The 18,120-nt window shown below is 36.3% G+C and overlaps 1 protein-coding gene across 1 annotated transcript; it reads right to left on the reverse strand.

Annotated features, from left to right (window-relative positions):
• Window positions 1-2,230: 2,230 nt before the first annotated feature.
• Window positions 2,231-17,997, reverse strand: hsd17b10 (hydroxysteroid (17-beta) dehydrogenase 10). Its single transcript, XM_073823605.1, has 6 exons — window positions 17,844-17,997; window positions 15,740-15,904; window positions 15,444-15,608; window positions 13,422-13,550; window positions 2,972-3,080; window positions 2,231-2,804 (listed from the first exon to the last, which is right to left on the reverse strand). Exons 1-6 carry the CDS (start codon window positions 17,865-17,867, stop codon window positions 2,614-2,616), a joined length of 783 nt encoding a protein of 260 aa, XP_073679706.1. The 5' UTR covers window positions 17,868-17,997; the 3' UTR covers window positions 2,231-2,613.
• Window positions 17,998-18,120: the final 123 nt, after the last annotated feature.

Raw genomic sequence — 18,120 nt, forward strand, 5'->3', positions numbered from 1 at the left:
AGGTTTAGGTGTAGGGTAGGGTTAGGGCGATAGAAAGTACGGTTTGTACAGTATACCCAACGTGTGTGTGTGTGTGTGTGTGTGCGTGTGTGTGTGTGTGTGTGTGTGTGTGTGTGTGTGTGTGTGTGTGTGTGTGTGTGTGTGTGTCTAAAGCAGATTTACGAACATCAATCTGGGTTTACTTTAATTATGCTCAATCTGTTCAGTAAAGGATTTAGCAGGACTTTTCTGCACAGCTGCCAATATTTTCCAGTTTTACGTTTTTCTTTTTCCTGGCTGGTGATGAGTCTTGCATTCTGTTTAAGTAGTTGTATATTTAAGCCACACATTAAAAAGGCCACAAAAAATATAAAATTTAAAGATATAAGTATTTATGTGAAAAATGTTATGTACAGTTTTTTTTTTCTAACTGTCAAAAATCGCAATAAGCCTTTAAGTAATGCTATTGAAATAAAGATTTGCAATCCTGTCCTTATTTTTAAAAGAAGCTCAATTCTGCCCTCTGATGGTCCAGTTCTTCAATCTACAGCGATGTTTGAGAAAGAATTATTGTAATTTATCCTTAAAAAAGAGAAACAAGGGGAAAATAGATTTTTAACGGTTTTGACTCAAAGCAAACTTTTTCCTTTTTTTTGACATTTGACTATTCAGTTTGTGTTGGCCTAGTACCTTCTTTAAATGAATGCTACTGTTAAATAGTCTGTACATGGGGGAAAAAAATCATTATACGGACCACAAAACCTTAAGTAGCACGGGTATATTTGTAGCAATAGCCAAAAATACATTGCATGGGTCAAAATAATTTTTCTCTTATGCCAAAAATCATTTCATATTCCATGAAGATATTTTATAAATTTCCTACCATAAATATATCAAAACCCTTATTTTTTTATTATTAGTAATATGCATTTCTAAGAACTTAATTTAGGCAGCACCCTCAGATTTCAGATTTTCAAATTGTTGTATCTCAGCTAAATAGTGTCCTATTCCTGACAAACCATACATTAATGCAAAGCTTTTATTCAGCTAAATCTGAATAAATCTGCCGTTTTGTTCTTATTTGGGTTGTTTTTAACCCAGAATTTTTAAAGCGTATATTGAGATATATGTATTGTTATTGTGTAATAAAATTACAAAGGCTCGTGTTAAATACATATACAATGTATGTGGTATTGGTATTCAGACAATTTTAGTCAGGTATTATATCGTAGTCATAATTCTAGTCAATAGCAATAGAGTTTATTTTAATTGTTTAGTTGTGTTCAAATAAATGGCAGTGCCTTAATGAAAGTGAATAAACATATTTTCTTAGTAGCTTTTATTTCCAAATTTAATATGTAGTGGAAACATTACACATTCAATTCTAAATCAAAGTGATTTTATGAAGCTTGTGTTTGTTTGTTTTTTACAGGAGGCAAAGATTGAGTATTAAGATGTTCAAAAAATAGTAGTATTGATATTCTATTTAAACTCAAACACTTATAAAATAAAGACATCTTTTTTTTTTACTTTAGTTTAAATTACTGAACTAATATTTAGAGCATAACCATTGCTTCTGATAACTGTTGCACATTTGTGTTGCATCAAGTCAACCATTTAGCATTTAGAAGCAGGTATTTCATCCCAAGATGATGAACTACATTTCATAATTCCTGTGAATTTTTGGGTTGTGCTTCAGGAACTGCATTTTTAATGTCACCCCACAAGTTTTCAACTGGTTTGAGGTCAGATGCTTAAGCTGGCCACTCCATTAGAATGGAATAAAATATAACTTGTAAGCTTCCAAATCTTTAAAAAAGGACAATTAATGACATCTGTTTTTGACAGCACTGCTATTTTTTTTAACACAACTGTATGAATAATGCATCTTCTTTTACGTTTTTGGCAACTTTACCTATATTATGATAGGGCAGAGTAGAGCTGACAGGAATCAGGATCGGGAAAGGTCCTCGAGCTGGAATTCAACCTTGAATCGCTGTATTTAGGTAAACTGCCCACAAGGCTATTATTGCCGATGTATGAATTATATTTTAATTTGAATCATTTTAAGTCATGCTGAGGCCCCCTTGTGGGTCTCCGCACCCTGGTTGAGAACAACTGATATAATAGTCATATAATACTGTAAGTTAGTATGGTGGCAAATCCAACACATTTCATATTGGCTATCTTTTCTGGAGCTGTATTTACTTCACTGCAGTGATCCATGAGCTTATCAATAGCAAATATGAATTTATTAAAACTCATTCTGTTATGCCTTACATGTTTTATTTTACACAACATTACAGAGACATTCAGTCTGCATGACTTCTGTACAACCTTATGATTGTATAAATGCTTTTACTATGGACACACACATCTGTAATTAGTCATTAGAGCACAGTACTTCACTATCACAGAAGTGCCGTCAGTATATAAATGCCAGACAGACTCAAGTATTGAAAAAAATCTACCAGATTTCCAGTGTTAAAAAAAAAAAAACACTCAGTGTGGTAGCACTTCCACTCAGATACAAAGTATTCTGATGCTGAAAATGCTTCTTTATCTGCTCTTTAATCACAGACCAGTTTTGGATATTTCAACTGGAGTCTTTTAACTTCGTTTCCCTTATTTCCTTCAGGGTTGCATGCGGATGGCTCCATCCAAGCGAATCACCTCACCATTGATCATGGGGTTTTCTGCTATTGAAGTCACAAGGTGTGCAAACTCAGCTGGATCTCCCAAACGTGACGGGAAGGGCACCTGTCTGGCCAGGAAGCTTCGCACTTTCTCAGGTAATCCTGCTAGAAGTGGGGTGGAGAACAGACCTGCAGAGAAAGAAAATGGCAAAAGCATTTAGGATATAATTGGAAAGGTAAAAAAAAAATGGTATAATACAGAATTTACTGATTTCACCAAACAATGAATTTTGATAAAGCCACAACAAAGAGATCATGCTGCTTAGAAACAAAATATGCATGTCAGGGACACTGACCTGGGGCGATGGTGACCACACGGATCCCCATTGGGGCAAGGTCTCGAGCAATAGGAAGTGTCATACCTACAATCCCACCTTTAGAGGCAGAGTATGCAGCCTGACCCACCTTAAAAAGACAACAAAACACAATACAAAAAACCTGTATATATTTTAAAAAGAAATTTATTCATGTGATCAAAGCTGAATTTTTAGCATCAATAAATACTTTTGTCTTCAGTGTCACATTATCCGTCAGAAATCATTCTAATATGCTGATTTGCTGCTCAAGAAACATTTATTATTATTATTATTCTCAGTGAAAAGAAAGTTTATTTGAAACAGAAATCTTCTGTAATATTACAAATGTCTTTACTGTCACTTTTGATCAACTTAAAGGGATAGTTCACCCAAAAATTAAAATTCTGTCATAATTACTCACCCTCATGTCGTTCCAACCCTGCATAGACAGCAATAGTGTTATCACGATACTGGAATTTCTAACTTCGATACGATACCTTGAAAAATATCGATATTCGATACCATTTTCGATACCACAGAGAAAAAAACTGCCACAATATTAAGGGGGTAAATTTCTTTTTTAATTTAAAGATAAATATAACAAGATAACATGACAATGAGGAATGTGCATATGTACAGTCGTGGCCAAAAGTTTTGAGAATGACACAAATATTAGTTTTCACAAAGTTTGCTGCTAAACTGCTTTTAGATCTTTGTTTCAGTTGTTTCTGTGATGTACTAAAATATAATTACAAGCACTTCATACGTTTCAAAGGCTTTTATTGACAATTACATGACATTTATGCAAAGAGTCAGTGTTTGCAGTGTTGGCCCTTCTTTTTCAGGATCTCTGCAATTCGACTGGGCATGCTCTCAATCAACTTCTGGGCCAAATCCTGCAACCCCTTCTTTCATAATCACTTCTTGGAGTTTGTCTTGGAGTTTGTCAGAATTAGTGGGTTTTTGTTTGTCCACCCGCCTCTTGAGGATTGACCACAAGTTCTCAATGGGATTAAGATCTGGGGAGTTTCCATGGACCCAAAATTTCAATGTTTTGGTCCCCGAGCCACTTAGTTATCACTTTTGCCTTATGGCACGGTGCTCCATCATGCTGGAAAATGCATTGTTCTTCACCAAACTGTTGTTGGATTGTTGGAAGAAGTTGCTGTTGGAGAGTGTTTTGGTACCATTCTTTATTCATGGCTGTGTTTTTGGGCAAAATTGTGAGTGAGCCCACTCCCTTGGATGAGAAGTAACCCCACACATGAATGGTCTCAGGAGGCTTCATCGGAGAATATGACTTTGCCCCAGTCCTTAGCAGTCCATTCGCCATACTTTTTGCAGAAGATCAATCTGTCCCTGATTTTTTTTTTTTTGGAGAGAAGTGGCTTCTTTGCTGCCCTTCTTGATACCAGGCCATCTTCCAAAAGTCTTGGCCTCACTGTGCGTGCAGATGCGCTCACACCTGCCTGCTGCCATTCCTGAGCAAGCTCTGCACTGGTGGCACTCCGATCCCGCAGCTGAATCCTCTTTAGGAGACCATCCTGGCGCTTGCTGGACTTTCTTGGACGCCCTGAAGCCTTCTTAACAAGAATTGAAGTTCTTGATGATCCTACAAATTGTTGATTTAGGTGCAATCTTAGTAGCCACAATATCCTTGCCAGTGAAGCCATTTTTATGCAACGCAATGATGGCTGCACCCGTTTCTTTGCAGGTCACCATGGTTAACAATGGAAGAACAATGATTTCAAGCATTACCCTCCTTTTAACATGTCAAGTCTGCCATTCTAACCCAATCAGCCTGACATAATGATCTCCAGCCTTGTGCTCGTCAACATTCTCACCTGAGTTAACGAGACGATTACTGAAATGATCTCAGCAGGTCCTTTAATGATAGCAATGAAATGCAGTGGAAAGTTTTTTTGGGGGATTAAGTTAATTTTCATGGCAAAGAAGGACTATGCAATTCATCTGATCACTCTTCATAACATTCTGGAGTATATGCCAATTGCTATTATAAAAACTTAAAGGTCCCATATTGTCAAAATCGAAATTTCCTGGCTTTTTTCATGATGACTGAGGTCTAGGGGTTATGTAACTACCATATAAGTTTCAAAACAGTCAGTCCACAGCAAACTGCACACAGCCTGAATAAAGTAGCCGTTCCTTTTCACGAGCCCCTGTAACTTCCGTAAAAATATAACGTCCGATCTACTCAAGTCACCGCCTTCAGTCACCACCCCAAGCACCAAACACCGTCCCACCCTCCTTTTGTCAAACCCAGACAATATCATGTCCATAACATTGCTAAGCAACAACACGAAAACAAGTGGAGAAAACCCTGTTCAGTCGATAGATGTCAAAGCTACATCATTACACAGGCTTCCGAACAATGTTAATATAAGAGACCAGTGGCACGTCAGCTTCAGCCTCTTTCACACAGCCATTCCGCAAAATACATGGATAATGTGTCCCACGATTTGTTCCGGAATTGCTTAATTAGGTTCATTCACAGTTGTTTTCCGGAATCTGTGCGTGCTTTACACACAACCCATAAAGACGTGACATTTAGACGTGAGATGTAATGCGACGCGTACATTTCTCTAAACTGAAACTAACCTGATTTTCAGCGCTGATAGTGAGGAGCGGCCTGATCGTTGCTTCATTCCACTTTGCACGTATTTTTTCCGTCGTGAAGAGTCGCAGGGTAAAGTGCCTGAATCAGCGCGCATTGTGAAAGGGGCTTTACTAAAGCAACAGTTACGTAGCTACTGCATTCAGTGTTTGAAAAAGAAAAAAACATTAATAATCATTCTAAAATATCCTGTTGAGTATCACCAAGCCACAGCAGGCTAGGCTCTGGGCTAGGCTACAGCATACATGACCATAGTTACTTTTGGTTGGCTTGGATGTGCGTCACTCAGAAAACAACAGGCCAATCAGAAGAGAGGCTCATGAATATTAATTAGATGGGCCAAAATAGGGCTAGGCGATAAAACGATAACGATATATATAGCGATAGACAAGAGAGCGATATCAATAAAAAATGTGTTCGATAAAACGTTTGATATTTTGTATTCTTCGTCGGCCCGCCCAGCCCCCCTTTAACGTCCAGTTAATTTTATTTTCTATATAGCGCCAGCTCACAATAGAAGTTAAGGTTATCTTTCCTACAGAACGGGCCCTTGTTGTTGTATTAAACAAACTAAATAGCCTTATGTTATTTATCTTATTTACACGACGGCATGTGATTTCTGTCTCTACATGATCGCGCGTTTACAATAGGTGTGTTCGAGCTCATGCTGCGCTGCGCAGACCGATCGGCGAGATTAGCCGAAAGCAGTCGGGGAGGAGCTGAAAACGGAGCCGTCAAGTCGGACAAGTTGGAGATCTCGTTGCTCTCTCAAACATGGCAGATCACGTGGCGTTTGCCTACTTTATTGCAGATGAATTGGAAGCTATAGAAATACCTTTTTTGTTGGAAGAAATGCAGCACATGCACACGCCGGTTCAAGTCGGACAAAATTTCTAACCGGCATGCACTACTTCAAGTCAGCCGCCGATCGGTCTGCGCAGCGCAGCATGAAGTCGAACGCACCTATTGTCTCCTCACAGACGGGATCGCGGACTCCATTCATAAAAACGGACTTTACTATAGGGCGGAATTCGTCGATTTTTGGACCAATAAATCAAAAGTTGGTCTGTTAATTAATTCAGACCGCGATATGGACTAGTGTCTGTGAAAACTGAAATGCAAAAAGACCGTTTCAATATGAATCCTGCATGTTCCGTTTGCCTCTATATGTATGAATGGAGGAGACGCGTTTCATTTTCACTACACGCATAGCTACTGAAGCACACGTGACGCTCCCGCTAATTTTTGGCCTTTGCATCTCACATGAACAGACAAACTCCAATAAATACATCTCCGAAGCTGCTGTGAGTGTCACTTTTTGTCAATTTTACCGTTTCATTAGTGAAACTAGCATCATTCATACTGTATTATTATTATTTTTTTTTTAGATTTCAAGAGGTTTTTTTTTTTTTTTTTTTAATTGTATCAAAACATCATACAAATTGGTACAAATGACAGCAGTAGTGATACTTGAAAGGTAAGATAAACATGCAAACAACAAAAAAATAATAATAATAATAAAAAGTAAACAAAAAGCAAAAAAAGGGCCATTGTACATAAAATTCCTTACACAAAAACTTTAAGTGCATAACAAATTTAATAGTCTTCATAGCTTTCTTATTTTTGGATATTAAAATCAAATTAATATAATTTTCCATATCTCTTAAAAAGACCACAAAAACAGGTTTAGAATTTGAGAATTTACATTTGTGAATAAAGGATTTACTTAAGAAAATAATTAAATTTATAATAAAACAAGTATTTTCTTTTGTGGGGTCTGAGTCAAAATAACCAAAAATAACATTTCTCATTTGTAAAGTAAATTCTGGCAAAATCTTCCATTTAATAAAAACACCAATATCATACCAAAATTCCTGAGTGTAGTGACATGACCAAAATAAGTGTTCCACTGTTTCATCAGCATTCAAACAAAACGAACATGCTAGCTCTAGGTCAGCTCTATACTTTTGTAAAAATTTCTTTACAGGATAAAACCTGTGGATCAGTTTATAAGACACTTCTTTCACTTTGTTTGTGAGAAAGAATTTTTGCTGAAGTGACCAGACTTTTTTCCAGTTAAGATTATCAAATAAATTATTCCAAAAAAAAGTTACATGTGGAGCAGAAGTTAGATTCTCAAGAAATAATGACCTAATTTTATAGTTTTTGTTTCTTGATGTGGAGAAACAAATTCGACCAACAGGAGTGTCACAGGGATTAAGAAGAGATGCAGTAACTGTTGAAGAGTAAGTTAAGTTTTTAAGCAGCATACACAAACCAGAAGGAATAGCTCCCATAACTATCGCAAATTCTTTTGGAGTTACAGGTATTTGGTATTTGGAAAGAAATTCTGAATATCTTAGCAAAAGACCTTGACTGTTAAACAATTGATGTACCAATATCAAACTATTACTAAACCAGTTATCATAATATAGAGATTTATTTTAAAATAAGATGTTCTTATTGTTCCAAATAAGACACCTCTGTGGCGAAAAATTATGTTTATAAATTAAAGCCCATGCTAGAAGAACTTGTCGATGAAAATTGGAAAGTTTGATTGGGAGTTTGGATATATCATAGTTGCACATTAAAAGAAAATGAGCACCACCAAGCTGAGAGAAGATAAGTTAAGGAAAAGCATTCCAAATAGCCGTTGGTTTAGACAGATATTGCTTCAGCCAATTGATTTTAAAAGTATTGTTAAGGGAATCAAAATCAATGAAATTCAGACCACCGTTATTACAGGAATTTAATATGACAGATTTTCTTATATAATGAGTTTTATTTTTCCACAAAAATTTTGTTAAGACCTCATTAATTATTTTACATGTGGGCTTATCCACAAAGAGAGATTGAGCTGCATAAGTTAAGCGAGACAGTCCTTCTGCCTTTGTAAGCAGTGTTCTGCCTTTTAAAGACAAATCTCTTTGTAGCCAGCAATTGCATCGTCTTTGTGTTTTCGCGATAATAGGTTTAAAGTTGACAGAGCACCTATTTTCATCTTTAGATATTTGTATCCCAAGATATGTTTATTTTTGACAGCTATACCCTCAGTTGAGGCAACAGAGCAATTTTTAATTGACAGCAATTCACATTTATTAATATTTAAATTTAACCCTGAAGCCTCAGAAAAGGGTCTGAGAATATTCAATGCTACTGGAATTTGCGAGGAGTCATACAAAAATAAAGCAGTGTCATCTGCTAATTGACTTATAATTATATTATTGTCTCCAATTGTGATACCCTTTAAATGGCTACTATTAATATGCATGCTAAGGAACTGTGTAGCAATTAGAAATAAATATGGGGAAACTGGGCATCCTTGTCTAACTCCTCTATTTAAAAAGAATCTAGGTGACGTTCCATTACTTAGTTTAATTGAACTGTTCCCATTAATGTATAACATTTTAATCATACTACAGAATGAGTTGCCAAAGCCAATTTTATCAAGAGCCTGAAATAAAAATGCGTGTTCCAGTGTATCAAAAGCTTTGTAAAAATCTAACAACAAAATGAATCCATCACTATTAATGTAATCTGAATAGTCAATCATATCTAATATTAATCGTATGTTATTAGAAATGTGTCTTTTCTTCATAAACCCTGACTGTGTTTCGTCAATGATAGAATTCAAAACATGTTTTAATCTTTTTGCCAAAATTAAAGCTAATATTTTATAATCATTGTTCAGCAGCGTGATTGGACGCCAATTATCAATGAAGAGAGGGTCTTTTTTTGATTTTGGAATAAGAGTTATCAGGCCTTGGCATAACGTTGCTGGAAGTACTACCTTCTCTATACTTTCTTCATAAACTTTAAATAAAAAAGGAGCTATAATGTGACTAAACATTTTATAAAATTCTGAGCTAAGTCCATCTGTTCCAGGAGATTTATTGGCTTTTAAAGAGTTAATAGCTTCCTCAATCTCTTTTAAAGTGATAGGTTCATCGCAAAACTGTTGGTCTGAAGCACTCAGTTGTTTTATATTAGGTAACTTCTGGAAAAAATCATCAATATGTTTTGGGGATAATTTCGAAGCATATAAATCACTGTAAAATTTGGCACAGAAATTTGCAATACATCTTGGATCATCAGTAATACTGCCATCCACCATAAGTTTTTTAATTTGGTTAGATTTGGCTTGTTCTTTTTCCAATCTGAAAAAATATGCAGAATTTTGTTCGCCCTCCTCAATCCATCTTCTACGTGACCTAATAAACGCCCCTTCAGCTCTGTGTTTATATAAATTATCTAATTTGTGTTGTAAATCTATCAGTTCTGCTTTTTCACAATCAAGTAAATTATCTACATTTTTTGATAAGAGATTTGTGATTTTAGATATAATAATATTTTCATCTATTTTTTTCTTTTTTGCCAAATCACTGCAAAATTTTCTAATATATTTACCAATTTCATACTTAGTAAATTCCCAGTAGCTACTGTATCTGTTCTCCTCTCTAGCTTTATTCCAATTATTTTGAATTATCTTAATAATCTCATCTTTCACCTCAACATAAAGGAGAACTGAATTGTTAATTTTCCAATAAGAGGAAAATCCATGCATATTGTCAGAACCTAAAATGTGAGTGCAGATAAAGATACTCTTATGGTCGGATAATGGTGATGGCAAGATATTAGTGGATGTATTACATAATTCCTTAGATATCAGCCAAAAATCAATTCGAGATTGAGAAGATAAAGAGTTGTTGCACCATGTAAACCTCTTTTCAAGGGGATGTGACTCTCTCCAACTATCTATTAAAGAGAATCTTTGCATGAACATTTTTATATATAGACAAGAATTATCCGGTGGTTTTGGAGGCCATCTATCTACACTACTGTCTAAAGTCACATTAAAGTCTCCACCAAAAATAAGCATGGCATTTGGGTATTTAGCCAATAGATGTAATACTTGTTCCTCTAGACGGTTAATAAAAGCTTCATTTTCTCTTGGCTGGTTATAACCATAAACACAAACAAGAATGCATATCAAACTTGAAATTTCAACAACAAGGCAAACAAAATGGCCACTTAAGTCACTTTTATGGAGTAAGATCTTCCCTTTAAAATTATTTTTTAGTATGCATACACCTGCTGAATGTGTCGTGCCATGAGACATCCATAAGTCCAGGCCCCACTGTGATCTCCAGAAATTTAAGTCCTCTACAGATGAATGACTCTCTTGCAGGAAACAAAAATCACATTTAAATTGTTTGAGATATATAAAAATAGCTTTTCGTTTAGTAGGATTGCGTAGCCCTCTGGCATTTAAGACCAGTCTATGATGTTCACATTTAAATAATTTACATAAAACAATATATATGATAAAAAATAAAATAAGAAAAGAGTCACCACTTAATTGTTGAAAAAATACTATTATTATTAAACCTTTTTTTAACTCTATATAATTTTTCTTCTATGTATTAATTTTAACAGTAAAGCTCCGTTTATTTTTATTTTTAAAAATAAATCAGTGATTTTGCTTTCATTTGATTATCAGAAAAATTAAAACAAGAATTTCTGAAAAAAGCAAAAGATTGTAGGGCCCTACTGTTCAAATGTTGAAAGTTTTTTCACTGAAATAAATGTTTTCGTTATTACACAAAGTAGGCTAAAGTACCGGGAAAGAAGTAACGTTGGCTATTGGCAACCAGCAATCTGTGCAGCAATAAATATTATCAGCCAAGTACTTTGCAACAACCTCTGACCTGTGGTCAAGCTGTACTTCTGGGCCATACATTAGCTTGACCATTCACTTCATCAACAATGAATGGGGTTTGAATTGAGGATTAAGAGATAATTAAGTGTATATTGTCACTTTAGACTTATGTTTACATTTTAATTATTTGAGTTTTCCATGGTTGTTGACATTTCTGTCTTAATAAATGAGGGGATTATGATCAGAGGAAGGTTAAGTTTAAAATAAAAATGTTTGAATGTAATATATTTTTCTCCTGGTCCTTATTTTAAATGGGTCATAAAAAATATCAATAATTATCGATATCGACCGACATGAAATACTGATATTGTGATATAGTTTTCAGCCATATCGCCCAGCCCTAGGCCAAAATCGACCTGTTCTTGACAGAGCTCCTAAAAAAGGAGCTGTAAAAATATATTGAGATGGATTTTGGCACTTATACTGCAGATATATATTCTTAAGGACATCAACAACTAAAATAAACCTCCAGAAATGTGTACAATATGGGACCTTTAAGCAGCAACTTTTCCAATTTCCAATATTTATGTAATTCTCAAAACTTTTGGCCACGACTGTACACTGCTACAGCCCTGTTCAGCTTCTTAGCTTCATTTGAGTTTGTTTCATACTTGCTTTGACGTTCAAATACAAATACAGCTGGTAGTGTAGGTTGTGAGTGTGTTGTTTTCGTTGTTTAACAAACCTTTTTTTTTCCTTTTTAGACCACACTTTTAAAATGAACTATTAACTAATCTTAGAACTAATCTTAGTTAATGGTAATAGATATGTGTTAACATTAGTTAACATGAATAAACAATGAAAAATACTTCCAAAACATTTATTAATCTTAGTTAAAAGTTCATTTAAACTAACATTTACTAATACATGAACTAATTAAAATATTTTTTATTGGACCAGAGCTAACATGATCAGTTGTAATTTTATTACCTACCGTTATGAAAAATTAAAATATACTGTAACAAATGCATTGCTCATCGTTCATAAATGCTGGTTAATAGATTAACATTATTTGACGAACAGATTTTAATGCCAGATTCACATATAATCACCGATCCATGCAAACCTGCATGCATTACACGCGAAAACAATGCTCAGTTGCTCACTGGATCGACATTAAGACAAATTGCATTAACTATTTTTTTTTTTTTTAAATAAAGTTAAATAAGCACAAGTTAATTTACATTTGACCACAGTTGAAGTATTTACTTGTCTAAGATTCCTCAGTCAGATTATATTAACGAATTATAGAGAAAAAACGAGACAACACTCATCTCAGCTAGGCAATCTTATTTAACGATTCAGTAATGTTAAAATGAGAACAGTTACCAACCTCTCGAAATTCTGTCTTTCAGGTGCTTTGCGAACTTAGTAGTGTTAGCGCTTTTTGTTAGCACTGCTCTGTAGCAGCTCTTTACATTTACATATTGGCTTGCTTGTGTACTTCGGCTTTCCGTGTTCATTTGCTTTATCCAAAATATTTCCAGATAGCACTGCTGCTGTGTTCTTTATCAACCAAAGCTGGTGACGGGGTCGCCGCACTCGCCTTTCTATTCGCTTCACTTATGCTATTTAACCAGAGCGAATGAGAGGAGACAGGCACTGTGGTCACGTGTGGTGTTTGTCAACGCGCCTTTGTGGAGAAGTGAAAGTGACAGCTCAGCTATTAACGATACTTTGGCAAATTAGTATTGGTACCGTTCAGATATTTCAGTATCGATATTTATCGAAATATCGATATTTTTGACAACACTAGACAGCAACACAACTGACACGTTCAAGGCCCAGAAATGTAGTTAAGAACATTGTTAAAAAAGTCCATGTGTCATCAGTGGTTCAACCATAATGTTATGAAGCTACAAGAATATTTTTTCTCCGCTGCTATTCATAAGAGTACCTAATTCTACCTGTTCTAAAGCTATCAAAAATATATTATATTTGGGTTCAGAAGATGAATGAAGGTCTTACAAAGTTTGGAACAACATGAGGATGAGTAATTATGACAGAATTTTTGGTGAACTGCATCTTTCTAATGCAGCCTTGCTAAAAATCTTACAGACACCGAACTTTTGAACATTAGTGTTTAGCTGATATACCTGTCCATCAAAAGCAGCAACACTGGCTGTGTTGATGATACAGCCTCTGTGTCCATCTGCATCAGGCTCGTTCTTTCCCATCTCCCCTACAGCCAGTCTGATCACATTAAAAGTCCCAGCAATGTTCACCTTTAATAGATAAAATTCAAAAGAACATTGTAATTCATGCAATAACATGGCATTGTCTGTGTTCAAATTTCACTCATCTTAAAAGGACTGATGCTTTAGAGAAATAACAGTGATTAACATTACCCCAAATTATTAATGGCAAAATAAATGTTTGGAAATGTAAACTGATATTTCCTACTGTCACACTACAGCAAAAGATAAAAATGACTCACTTAAAACCATTTTTAGCTGGTGAAAATACTAGTGTTCTAATAAATTTGGCCAGCACTGTTAAAACTAGGGGTGCACCGATCCGATATTAGGATCGGATATCGGCCCCGATACTGAAAATATAGCTGGATCGGAAAAATTAACAGATCCATGGGCTGATCCAGTTTTTTTCCTCTTTTTTTTTTTCTTCCTCCGTCGCAGCCAGTGACTGTAGAGCCCTGCACGGGCCTTAAATCTAAGCCCTAGCCCGGCCCTGGCCCGAGACGCACAGGCTGTAGCCCCGCCCTTGTCCGACAGCTTATCAAAATTTTTTGCCCGAGTCCGACCCGAAGCCCGTCTTTTTTTCCGACAAACAGCTTATACTGTTACAGCCATTAAAATAGACCAGATTTGTATTTAATAGAAAGTTGATGTTTTTTCGTTTCGTTTTTTTAACAGACTAATTTAGAGAAATGTTTGGAGTTTTTTTTGTTTGTTTTTTAAATGTGAGTTTTAGTTTTTTAAGTGACACCGATATCCAAGTGGTATGTGGTCCACAGTGAGTTTACTCAATTTAACCTATATATCAAATCAACACTTGACTAGTCTACAATACAATCCACAGATATAAAACAAACATCAATATATCGCAATGTTAGATTTAAAGTTTATTATCACCATCTCAGAACAAAGGCATTTCGAATAAAAATAGAGAGCAGGGCAGGCAGCAAAACCAGAACATGCAAAGTCGAAGTGGTAAAGTAAATGAATAATGAACAAATATATAAAGAATAATAATATAGAAAACTTCAAAAACGCAACTTTACCACGTGGCTGGAAATCTCTATGCGGCGCAGAGTATGTAAGTGGAGAGGAGCGGCAACAATTTCCCCTCCGCGCTCCTTGCATTTAATAATCACTCCGCTCCAGCTCCGCTTCGGGTTCACAATTTCCCGCTCCCGCTCCACTCCTCGCTCACTGATATCAGAAACACCACTCCGCGCCAAAAAAAATTCTGTAGGCCCTATGTTTTATGATTTTATGATTATGATTTGAATGCATAATTCTTTAAAATAACACAGGTCACGAGTGGTGTAACACTGCACTACAGTACATGTTTACAAAGTTATATTATTTGTATGTGTGACCAAGTTGTTGTTTGACAAACTTTTATTAGTTTATTCTCGGGTTCAGCTGCTGTTTTATTTTGAATTGATGCAGGACTTTGCACGTAATATGTTTGGTAACTTGTTTGATTACTATTGTATGTTTGACCAATACTCTTTTGTTTCTACTACTACATTTTATTTATTTAAATTTATTTTAAGATGTTTGATTACATTCTATTTTCGATTTGAATGCACAATTGTTCTTTAAATAACAAATAAATAAGTATTCAATCAATACATTACATCTGTTTTGTCTTAGTTAGGAAAGTAATGTTTAGTTAGGAAAGTTTGGTGCCTTTAGTTTCTTCTACATGGTGGAAGGAAGGTATAAGGTGGAAGGTATGCAGTTTATTATTAATTCAACAATGGTATTGGATCGGTATCGGGTATCGACAGATATACAAAGCCCAGGCATCGGTATCGGGACTGAAAAAGTCGGATCGGTGCATCCCTAGTTAAAACAGTCATCAGTTGTAGAAATATGAACCATCATTATATGAGGTTCAGGCAGCACTGTAAATACAGTAAGGCTTACAGTAATAACACGAGTGAAGTCCTCCAGACTGTGAGGAACGTCTTTTTTAATGTTGTATGTTTTCACAGCCACAGCTATCCCAGCACAGTTCACAGCCAAGTCCACTTTACCATACTTCTCCTTGGCTAAATCCACAGCCGATCTCACATCTGACTCTGACGTGACCTGAATTAAAAAACAAACACCCAATCAGAAGAAAACAAAGTCAATATTTTTAAATCAAGCACTGTTGTCTAAAAGAGCAAGACGAGAAAGTGGAAAACAGCAAAGGGTCTTTAACAATAAGTGTCACTCACATCAGTAGGTGCAAATGCACAGCGGTCTCCAAGAGCAGCGGCCACCTTGTGTCCATCTGAGCTGGGCAGGTCCAGGATCACAGCGCTGGCTCCCTGACTGATGAGCCGCTCCACAGTGGCTCTGCCCAAACCAGAGGCCCCTCCAGTGACCAGACCTACCATACCCTGCCACACAATCAAAGAGGTCACTGGATGAAGTAAGCTTATAAATATATATACAATGAGGTAAAAAAAATATTTGATCCCTGCTAATTTTGTATGTTTGCCCACGTACAAAAAAAAGATCAGTTTATAATGTTAATGGTAGGTTTATTTGAACAGAGAGAGACAACAAAAACAACAACAAAAAAATAAGTATTTGATTTCTGACTCCCAGCTGTCTTTTATACAGGTAAAGAGCTGAGATTAGAAGCACTCTCTATCAGGGAGTGCTCCTAATCTCAGTTTGTTACCTGTATAAAGAGACACCTGTCCACAGAAACAATCAATCAATCAGATTCCAAACTCTCCACCATGGCCAAGACCAAACAGCTGTCCAAGGATGTCAGGGACACGACTGTAGACCCACACAAGGCTGGAAAGGGCTACAATAACATTGCCAAGCAGCTTGGTGAGAAGGTGACAACAATTGGTGTGATTATTCACAAATAGAATAAAAATAAAATAACTGTCAATCTCCCTCGGTCTGGGGCTCCATGCAAGATCTCACCTTGTGGAGTTTCAATGATCATGAGAACGGTGAGGATTCAGTCCAGAACTACACTGGAGGATCTTTTCAATGATCTCAAGGCAGCTGGGACCATAGTCACCAAGAAAACAATTAGTAACACACTATGACGTGATAGACTAAAATCTTGCAGTGCCTCCTCAAGAAAGCCCATCTGAAGTTTGCCAATAAACATCTGAGTGATTCAGAGGAGAACTGGGTGAAAGTGTTGTGGTCAGATGAGACCAAAATCAAGCTCTTTGGCATCAACTCAACTCGCCGTGTTTGAAGGAGGAGGAATGCTGCCTATGACCCCAAGATCACCATCCCCACCATCAAACATGGAGGTGGTAACATTATGCTTTGTTGGTGTTTTTCTGCTAAGGGGACAGGACAACTGCTCCGCATCAAAGGAACGATGGATGGGGCCATGTACCGTCAAATCTTGGGTGAAAACATTAGCCAAGGCATTAAAAATGGGTCGTGGATGGGTATTCCAGCATGACAATGACCAAAACACATGGCCAAGGCAACAAAGGAGTGGCTCAAAAAGAAGCACATTAAGGTCTTGGAGTGGCCTAGCCAGTCTCCAGACCTTAATCCCATAGAAAATCTGTAGAGAAAGCTGAAGGTTCGAGTTGCCAAATGTCAACTTCGAGACGATCTGCAAAAAGGAATGTGACAAAATCCTTCCTGAGATGTGTGCAAACCTGGTGGCCAACCACAAGAAACGTCTGACCTCTGTGATTGCCAACAAGGGTTTTGCCACCAAGTAAGTTACTAAGTCATGTATTGCGTAGGGGTCAAATAATTATTTCACTCATTAGAATGCAAATCAATTTATAACTTTTTTGAAATAAGTTTTTCTGGATTTTTTAGTTGGTATTTTGTCTCTCACTGTTCAAATAAACATACCATTAAAATTATAGACTGATCATTTCTTTGTCAGTACAAAATCAAGAGGGGATCAAATACTATAAAATATATATAGTTTGCGGAAAGCTTCAGCTTCCGTACACAACCTGCATGGAGCTTAGTAAGGTTTAATCATGCAACAAACACAATTCAGTCATGGGTCAACTATATTATGCTGCAAAACAATGAGGTCTATGCTTACAGCACCGGAATTTAAAGATAATATAATACGTAAGAGTAAAGCTGGTTAATCGCTATTGTTTTTGATGTTTACCAGTCAAACTCATAACTGCACAGAAGTTCCACTGAACTAGTTAGCACTACGGCTAAAACTTCAAAATACTGTGAGAAGATGTGGAATACAACCACACAACTACATACAGACTAAAACGAGCTGCAAAGAAAACTGAAAAACTGAACTTCAGGACAGACGACTTTTCTGAGCCACTATATTTTAGTTAATTCATTCAATTTTGCGCTCACCTTGACACTTCTGATGTTCGCCATATTCGCACGCTACAACTGCTTGGGTACCAGCGATGACGTCACCGCGCGTAAGCACTCTGCAGCCCAATCAGAAATACGGATAGACAACGCCCTACAAGGCGATTGGCTACAGTTAGTTTGATTGACAACTTAACAGGAAGTCACACGCCCGTCGGTGATCATTCAAAATTAGCAGCGGTGATATTTTAAGGTGCTAGACGCATTTAATGACCTATATCAAAGACCATAGAATACCCAAGACATGTCACTCGTA

The sequence above is a fragment of the Garra rufa genome, chromosome 18, assembly GCF_049309525.1.
Source record: "Garra rufa chromosome 18, GarRuf1.0, whole genome shotgun sequence".
Lineage (NCBI taxonomy): Eukaryota > Metazoa > Chordata > Actinopteri > Cypriniformes > Cyprinidae > Garra > Garra rufa.